Below are 9119 nucleotides of genomic sequence, written 5' to 3' on the forward strand. Positions count from 1 at the left end.
AGGCAACGGAGACCTGTGCTCACACTGCAGCCCACTGGGGGCCGGGGCCGGCTCATCTCTGTCACCACGTGGGTCTCCGCTTCCCGTGTCGTCAAATGAGGGTCTTTCCCCTGGGGGCCCACTAGGTGCCAAGCACCTGCTAGTGACTAAGTGCACCGTCTCACGCCATCCTCCCGCAGGCCCTGGGGGAGGGTGGGGGTGGGGAAGGGAGGTGGCCACCGAGGACGAGGACGGAGACCCGAGGGAGCCGCAGGCAGGACAAGCCCGGCCAGCTTCCCCCTCCCCTCCCGGAAGCCCCCGGGCCAGCGGCCAGGGGCGGGGCCTGGCGGGGGGCGTGGCCGGCCCCGGGGCTCCATTGGCTGCCGGGAGGCGCCCGGGGAATAAAGCCTGGGACCGAAGGCCCAGACCGGTAGTCCCTGGGACAAATCGGGAGACCCTCTACCTGCCCCGCTACCCTCCATCTGTCCGAGGCCCATCTACCCAGTCCGTCCATCTAGATCACCTCCTGGCCGTCCCTTCCCGGCTTGCTCGCTCTGTCCAGCCGCCTTGGCCAGGTAAGTAGCCCTCTTCAGCCCCACCCCAGACTGGAGTGCCTGCGGCCCAGCGAGGGGGCAGGTTCCAGGCCAAGGCGAGGAGGTAGAGTCCGTGGAGCGTAAAAACCCATGCTCTGAAGCCAGACCGGCTGCGTTGGCATCTAGCTCTGGGCCTCAGTGGTCTCTTCTCTAAAATGGGGGTCATGACGGACCCTTCCTCATCAGGCAGTGGGAAGGGTGAGATGAGATCATGTGCTCAAAATGAGAGTTCGTTTTTATGGAGCTCTTGCTATGAGAGGGGAAGTGACTTCTTCTTCTTCTCCTTCTTCTTAACGTTTATTTATTTTTGAGAGACGGAATGCGAGTGGATTAGTGGCAGAGAGAGAGGGAGACACAGAATCCGAAGCGGGGTCCAGGCTCTGAGCTGTCAGCACAGACGCAGGGCTTGAACCCACGAACTGGGAGATCAGGACCTGAGCCGAAGTCGTGATGCTCAGCCGACTGAGCCGCCCAGGCGCCCCGAGGGGGAGTGACTTCTGAGCGAGAGGGGACTCATAGACAGCAGCTTCCAGCCCCCTCCCTCCTCCGTGTTTGGCACCCCCCACCCAGGATGTTGTGCTGGAGGGAGCAGTGCCCATAGGGGGTCCCTGCCCCTCATCTGAAGGCATCCGTGGTGCAACCAGACCCAGGTGGGGGCAGAGGCTTCCCAAATCCGCCCGAAAGCAGTCTTGGGGGTATGCCCCCCACTGCCAACCCGGAGAGCTCCCTGAGGCCAGAGACTGGCGACACGCACACGGGGTCCCGTCAGCCGGAAGGGGGGGTGCCGTTGTTTCGGGAATAACCTCCAGGAGGGTAATAATCAAATAGATATGGGGACGCTTCTGTAATGGGGTGCATCTAGTCTCCAGCTTTTGTTCAGGAGACCTAGGGGAGAAGTGGTATCTGTTCAGGGCCTCCCGCTCCCCGGCCCTGGATGTTAGTTAATTCACACAGACATCAGTTGTCCGTATGTGGGGGAGCTAAGGCTGGGGAGGTGGTCAGGAACCCCACCCCTCGCTTTTCTTCTGAGCCAGGCGTATATGGCCCTCTCTGGGAGCCAGAGGCCTGAGCCGGAGGCCGTGGCCAGAGCGGGCTGCACCGGGTGGGTCACTGGAAATGGGGCAGGGGTGGGTGGGGAGGGGCAGCCAGCCTTGTGTGGGACGGAGAAGGACATGGGGATGGCCAGACAGGCTCCCCACGCAACCACCCGCTGATCGGTTCTGGCTCAGCCCGAGTTGGGGAGACCCCAGGAGGAGAAGGGACGTGTGTGGTGGCCAGACTCTGGGCCACTTCAGCTTCTCGATCACCCAGAGCCCGCGCAGAAGGGGAGCCCTGAGCCGCGCCCACAGCCTGCAGCCCGGGTGCTAGACTGTCTCATCCAGTCCTGCCTCCCCCACTAACTAGCTGTGTGGCCTTGGGCAAGTCACATTAATATTCCGGTCCCTGTTGCTGTGGGACCAACCGCCCCAAGGTCAACAGCGTTCATCGTATTGTTGTCTGTCACTGCCCTGGGGCTTATCGGGGCAGTTCCGCACTGGGGTCTCTCAGATGGCTGCAGGGTGACATCTCGAGGTCACCCCGCCATGTCTGGCCATCAGCTGTCAGGTAGGGCACCTACATGTGGCCTCTGCATGCGGCCTGGGCTTCTGGGTTTCGAGAGGGGAGCTGCCCCAGAGAGACGGCCAGGCGGAGGCTGTGTCCCCTTCTGTGACTTGGCCTGGGGAGCAGGGCTGCACTGGAGCCAGCAGATTGTGCCGTCTCTTCCCAGCTCCACAGGCAATGACGTCATGTTGGTAGCTCGAGAGTGGCCTTGGAGAAGGTTACGTACAGAACAGAAGTGCGCCCGCTACAAATCGGGGCTTTGTCTTGGGAGAGTCCGTTGTTGAACATTTACAAGCACACCACCGCTTGGAAATCGCATCGTGTCTTTTCCAGCTGCGGCCACAGACCACCCCCCTCCTCCAGGGTTCAAGGGGAGGAAACACAGAGCCCGCCTCTCACTGAGAAAAGCATCTGTGTCCCATCGTGAAGGGATGGGAAGGGCTTGCAGGGGCCATCCTGGGAAACACAATCCGAGCCTGTGTCCTCATCGGGAGAATGGATAATGATGGCACCTCCCAGGATTGATCAAAGGAATAAGTGAATTGATATTGGTAAAGCTTAGGGGCGCCCGGATGGCTCAGTGGGTTAAGCGTCTGACTCTTGATTTTGGCTCAGGTCATGATCTCACCGGTCATGAGACTGAGCCCCGCATCGGGCTCTGTGCTGACAGCCCAGAGCCTGCTTGGGATTCTCTCTCTCCTTCTCTCTCTCTGCCCCTCTCCTGCTCGTGTTCTCTCTCTCTCTCAAAATAAATAGGTAAACTTAAACTATATATATCTGTCAAGTTTAAAATAGTGCCTGGCACATGGTAATCGCTTCATAAGCAATTAGTAAACAATATAGTAATTATTATAAAATAAGAATAATAATAAAAAGCTTTCCCTGGTTGGGTACAGGGCTTTCCAAAGGTTAGTATAAAAAAATACACGTGTTTAAATAAAGAGGCAATACCTCTTCGTAGCAAAATAGTTAAATAGCACGAAAGGGGACGCCGAGTGCCCGCTCTCCCCAGAGAGCATTTCTCACCCTAGCAAGTTTCTTGTGTGTTTCCTGCGATGTTCTATGCCCACAGAAGCCTATGGATTGTGTGTGTGTGTGTGTGTGTGTGTGTGTGTGTGCATGCGCGTGTGTCTCCATGTCCTCCCACAGACTATACATACCCACCGTCCTGCCCCTTCTTTAGCACGTAACCGTCTCGCAGCTCTCTCTGCATCCGCCCCTGCGAAACCATCTGAGTCACGCCCCTTGACAGGTGCCAGGTCCCAATGCTATTTCTGAGTTCACAGCTTCCCAGCACAGTGTGCCCTGGGGGCGGGGGGGGGGCTTCCCCCCCATTTTACAGACGAGGCAGCTGGAACTGAGGGGGCATCGCTCGTCTGATGTCACCTGGTGAGTAGGTGGCTCAGTTGAGATGGGAATCCAGGCGTCCGGGATGCTTCTCGTGGGCGTTTCCCTCGGCCTCGTGGGAGGGGTGGGCAGGGCCCGCTGGTAGGTGCACCGAGGGCCCCGGGGCCGGCTCTCCCGACCATCTGGGTCTCCTTCCCGCCTCCCAGCAATGACGTCTGGAGAGCCCCTGCACGTGCGGACCCCCGTCCGTGACAGCATGTCCCTGTCCAAAGTGGCAGGCACCAGCGTCTATCTCAAGATGGACAGCGTCCAACCTTCAGGCTCCTTCAAGATCCGGGGCATCGGACATCTCTGCAGGATGGTACAGGATGGGCTCCGCGGCGTCTGAGGGAGGGGGGCAGGCCCTCTCTCCTCGACAGGGCGAGGCCAGAGCTGTGTGAAGTCCCATGACGCATCCGCGGTTAGCACTGCCCCCAAAGAGGCGGTGCCCGCCCGGGAGGGTCTGCCCATGGACTCGTCCCAGAGCCGTCATTTGCTTGCCTTTCCCCCGCACCCTTCCCTGAGCCAGGCCCTTTGGGGAGGGGCGATGTCCGTGGAGAGGCAAGGGCAATACGAAGTCCTACTCCCTGGGGGAGGGGAGAGCCCGGGGAAAGCCTGGGACGTGGGCCTGACCCTCCCCCCTTGTCTCCACAGTGGGCTGAGCAAGGCTGTGAACATTTCGTCTGCTCCTCGGGTCAGTGGCGGCGTGCCTCCTCCTGTGTGTCCCAGGGCCGGGCGCTCTACCTCTCTGGGCCCTGGTTTCCCCAGCGACGAGCCATTACAAACGCCCACGGCAGCCCCCCGTTCGGAATTCCAGGGGGAAGGCAGGAAGTCACCGGGGGGGGGGGGTGTTCAGAGCCCCGAGGCTGGGGACGACAGTCCCAGCTGGGCTCCCAGGCCATCCTTCACTGACACTCTCCACCCCATCCCCGGCAGCGGGCAACGCAGGCATGGCAGCCGCCTATGCCGCCAGGAAGCTGGGCATCCCTGCCACCATCGTCGTGCCCAGCACCACACCTGCCCTCACCATCGAGCGGCTCAAGAATGAGGGCGCCGTGGTCAAGGTGGTGGGTGAGGTGAGCACCAACCCGGGGGCAGGGACCACGGGGCGGGGGGACACCTGGTGGCAGAGCAGGGTCCCCCCAGCCCCTCACCCTCTCCAACCTCCCCAGAGCACCAACCCGGGGCAGGGACCACGGGGAGGGGGGGCACCTGGTGGCAGGGCAGGGTCCCCCCAGCCCCTCACCCTCTCCAACCTCCCCAGAGCACCAACCTGGGGCAGGGACCACGGGGTGGGGGGTACCTGGTGGCAAAGCAGGGTCCCCCCAGCCCCTCACCCTCTCCAACCTCCCCTGTGATCTTGCAGATGTTGGATGAGGCCTTTGAGCTGGCCAAGGCCCTGGCAAAGAACAACCCAGGCTGGGTCTACATTCCTCCCTTTGACGACCCCCTCATCTGGTATGTGGAGCCCCAAGGCACCCGGTGCAGGGGGCGACAGAGGGCTCTCGTGGGCAGGTGACTGATGCGGGCAGCCGGAAACCCGGGTGGAGGTGGGGAGGAGGCGACTGGCCCAAAGCCCGTCAGCCGCCTGGGTTGAGGACGAGCATCTCCAGGATCGCCCCCAGCCCCCGTGGGGTCTCCAGGGAGCCCAGCCCTGACCCCCCCCCCCCCACCCCGTCCCTAACTCTCCAGGGAAGGCCACACTTCCATCGTAGAAGAACTGAAGGAGACGCTGAGTGCAAAGCCGGGGGCCATCGCGCTGTCGGTGGGTGGCGGGGGCCTGCTGTGCGGAGTGGTCCAGGGGCTGCAGAAGGTGGGCTGGGGGGACGTGCCCGTCATCGCCATGGAGACCGCCGGAGCCCACAGCTTCCACGCCGCCACCACCGCGGGCAAGCTCGTCTCCCTGCCCCAGGTTACCAGGTGAGCAGCGGGGCCCCCTCCGGCGGATGTTCAGCAGGCCTTGGGAAGCCCACCTTGGTGCCCGCTGCGAGGCAGAGCCCCGCTACCCGTCCCATTTTACAGACGAGGAAACTGAGGCTTTCCACTTGCCCAGAGTCACACGGCCAGAGAGTGGGTCTGCTGGGACCGAGCCCAGGTCTGTGTGACTCTGTAGGATGAACGTCACATTTCTTCACGTGAAGAGTTCACTGTTAAATCACTGACCGAGGCCCCTGCCACAGGGTTTTACACCCCTCGTTAATCTGCCAAATGGTTGGCCCCTAACAGGGGCCAGTCTGAGCCCCTAACAGGTGCAAGCATTGCTGATCCCGGGGACAGGGTGGTGACCAAACACAGCCCCTGCTCCTAAGGAGTTCATATTCCAGCCCCGAACCTTTGACAGATGGTATGTAATTAGGATTAGGTTTGGCACGTTATACAGGAGGCCCAAGTAACAGTGACTTAAACAAAATGGAGCTTTACTTCCTCTCTATAAAGTGAAAAAAATGTCTAGAGGTACACAGTCTCGGGGCAGGGAGCTCCCTGAAGCCAGGGGTCCAGGTTCCTCGAGTTTGTTCTCCATCATCCTCATCATGTAGCCTTACGGCCCAAAAGGGCTGCCTAAGTGCCAACTGTCACACCCACGGTCCATCTGGCCAGAAAGAGCCATGCCCCCTGCCTTTAAAGACACAGTACTTCCACTGACCTCTCACTGGCCAGCATTTAGTCACATGGCCACAACTACTGCAGGGGAGGCTGGGAAATGTCTTCCTATCGGGTCTCCACGTGTGCAGCTAGAACAGATATTGGGTAGACAGGTCCCTACCTCAGATAGGGAAGACTGAGTCCAGGTGAGACCTCCTTGTGGATTCCTGAGCCTGGTACCCAGCAGCCACCATGTTGGCCTCTGATCCTGCGCCGTAGGCATTGAAATAATGGCGGAGTGCCTACCACGAGTCACGTGCCAGGGCTCAGGGCTCAGGTGGTTCAGGCTGCAGGTGCTCATGGGAGACGTGAGCTGGGAATAAAGCTGACGATGACTCCAGGGAGGGCGGAGAGAAAGACAAGGCACCGATTACGCGTGCAGGTCCCAGGGTTACGTGGATCCTGCTCCGGGTGCCCACACCACCACTCCCTGAACACATAACCGTGGGCCAGTGACCCGCGTGCTCTCTGCCTGGGTTTCCTCTTCCACGGAATCGAACCAGTGGAATGGCAAACACAGCCGTGAGGATTTAAAAATGCGCATGAAACGGGTGGTACCTCATACTCCCTCGAGAAGGGGTCGCTATGTCTGTTTATGGGGGAGGACCGACCGTTTGAGAGTTCCGTCCGGAGACAGGCACTGGAGTCCCTGGGGGACTCCTTGGAGGAGGTGGCCTTAATCCTGAGCCTTGAAGGACAGGGCGGGACTTGGACGGGCAGAGTGGTGCCCAGCTTAGGGAGGGTCGAGCAGGTGGCGTCCTTTCAGGGAACCGCAAGGGGGCTTTTCCGTCCACGTGGATCAGGATAGGCTATTTACCCCACTCACGCCTCCGCGTCTTAGGAGACCTCACTCTGACGGGGAGCCTCTGGGGCCTTTCAGTGCTTTACAGCCACAGAGGGCATGCCCCGCGCCCCTGCCCGTGGACCCCACTTCCCTCCTCCCTCTCAAATCCATTTTTCTCTTTCTATCCCTCCTCGTCCCTATCTCTGCCGCCTTCCTCCCTCCTGTTTTCCCCCGTTCCGGCCTTCTTCTCCATCACCACCTCTCCCAGTGTGGCCAAGGCCCTGTGCGTGAAGACCGTGGGGGCTCAGGCCCTGAAGCTGTTTCAGGAACACCCCATTTTCTCTGAGGTGATCTCGGACCAGGAGGCTGTGGCCGCCATCGAGAAGTTTGTGGGTATGTGCCAAGTCCTTCCAAGCCCTGACGGCTCAGGGACTAACTGGTGACCTAACAGATCCCATTCACGACAAATTTTCCTCACAGTTCTGTCTCCCACCCCTTGCTAGAACTTCCCGTTAATGAAAGGTAATACAAGGCAGCGGTATAACTAGAAAGGCCAGAGCCACAAGTGAAGAGGACTGATAACCATGATAGCAGGGAGCTTCCTGGTAGCCAGGGTGAAAAAGGAAAGCCAACCCTAGGGTTGGCTTCAGAAGTGGGTCTGTGATGCGGTTGGACTCTTTCTGGGTTCAGCCTAGGACAGGGACCACACACACGTGCACACACACGCGCGCACACACACACACACACACACACACACAAAAGGGAGCACTTAATCCTCCTGTACCAGCCAGCAGTTTGGCTAATCAACCATGGCGGTCTTGCTCAAGTGACAGCCCAAGCCTTCTCAACACAGTGCTCGGGCAGTTAACATGCATCGGTGGGAGCGCTCCGGGTGAAACCCAGCCCTGCCTCAGGGTTCCGAAGGTCAACTAGGATAGCGATGGGAGGTTTGGTGCCCAGACTCCTAGCCCCGAGTCTTTCCCAGGGACCCAACAGTCCCCTTGCCCCCCGCGGAAGCCAGGCCCCACCCTCATCACCCCCTCCTCTGGCAGATGACGAGAAGATCCTGGTGGAGCCCGCCTGCGGGGCGGCCCTGGCCGCCGTGTACAGCCGCGTGGTTCAGAAGCTTCAAGCGGAGGGGAAGCTCCGTGCCCCGCTGTCCTCCCTCGTGGTCATCGTCTGTGGCGGCAGCAACATCAGTCTGGGCCAGCTGCGGGCCCTCAAGGAACAGCTGGGCATGAAGAACGGGCTGCCCAAGTGAGGGCCTTTCTCCGCGGCCGGCCTCCCCTAGCCGGGGCGGGGGTGGGGGGTAGGTACCCCCGGGTGAGCTGGAGTTTTATCCAGCGTCTCACTGTAAATATTATTCTTGCGTCTGCCGGTGAGCCTGCGGCCCCGACCGGCGGTTCCTTCGGTTCCTTCTGGGCCGAGGGGCCGAAGCCCCAAGGTGGGGGACGGGTCGGCCGCCAGCGAGGCTGGATCTGAACCTCTCCGGCGTCTCCGCGCGACTATCCTGGCCACCCCTGCTAGGCGACGGCTGCCCGCGTGTCCCCTACCAGGTCCCCAGGGCGGGGTGGGCCCCCTCCCTGGAGGGGGCCCGCCATGGTCGGGGCCAGGGGCCAGAACTGAGAACCGGCTGCCCCCCCCCCAAGCCCCGCCCTCAGGCGTTTTTCTAATTGCAGACTTTTTCGTTGAAAAAGAAAACAATATATTTATGGACTGAAGGTCCTTTGGGCTCCTCCTCCATCGCAGTCGGCCTCCCTCCCCTCCCCCACCCCACTCGCCCGCTCGCGGCCTCGGCTGTCAACAGCGAGCTCCCTGCACCCTCACCCCTGTAACCTCGGGGCCCCCGAGGACACGGAGGCCAGGACCCTGCGCGCAGCTGGGCTCGCGCGCCCGGAGACAGCGAGCAGGAAGCAAGGAAGGGCGCTGAACCAGAGCTGGGGCAAGGGCGGCCTCCACTGGAGGCGGAACCAGCCGCAGAGGCGGACGAGGCTTCGAATGACTTAGCACAGAACCGCTGGGAGCAGAGCAGCGAGCCCCCTACCGGTGGGGGTGGGCAAAGCTACACCGACTGGACACCCATCTCCGGGGTAGGGGAAGGGGCGGACTTGAAGGGAAGGTCACTCAAACCA

At 61.0% G+C, this 9119-nt stretch overlaps 1 protein-coding gene across 1 annotated transcript; it reads left to right on the forward strand.

The window, feature by feature from the left end:
- The first annotated feature begins 355 nt into the window (after nt 1-355).
- SDS (serine dehydratase) lies at nt 356-8708 on the forward strand. Its single transcript, XM_040443813.1, has 8 exons — nt 356-554; nt 3728-3882; nt 4215-4254; nt 4497-4636; nt 4927-5018; nt 5253-5480; nt 7256-7380; nt 8040-8708. The coding sequence occupies exons 2-8, from the start codon at nt 3730-3732 to the stop codon at nt 8246-8248; spliced, it is 987 nt and encodes a 328-aa protein (XP_040299747.1). The 5' UTR covers nt 356-554; nt 3728-3729; the 3' UTR covers nt 8249-8708.
- The last annotated feature ends 411 nt before the right edge of the window (nt 8709-9119 follow it).

The sequence above is a fragment of the Herpailurus yagouaroundi genome, unplaced genomic scaffold (genome assembly GCF_014898765.1).
Source record: "Herpailurus yagouaroundi ecotype Mexico unplaced genomic scaffold, PumYag 191, whole genome shotgun sequence".
Classification (NCBI taxonomy): Eukaryota; Metazoa; Chordata; class Mammalia; order Carnivora; family Felidae; genus Herpailurus; species Herpailurus yagouaroundi.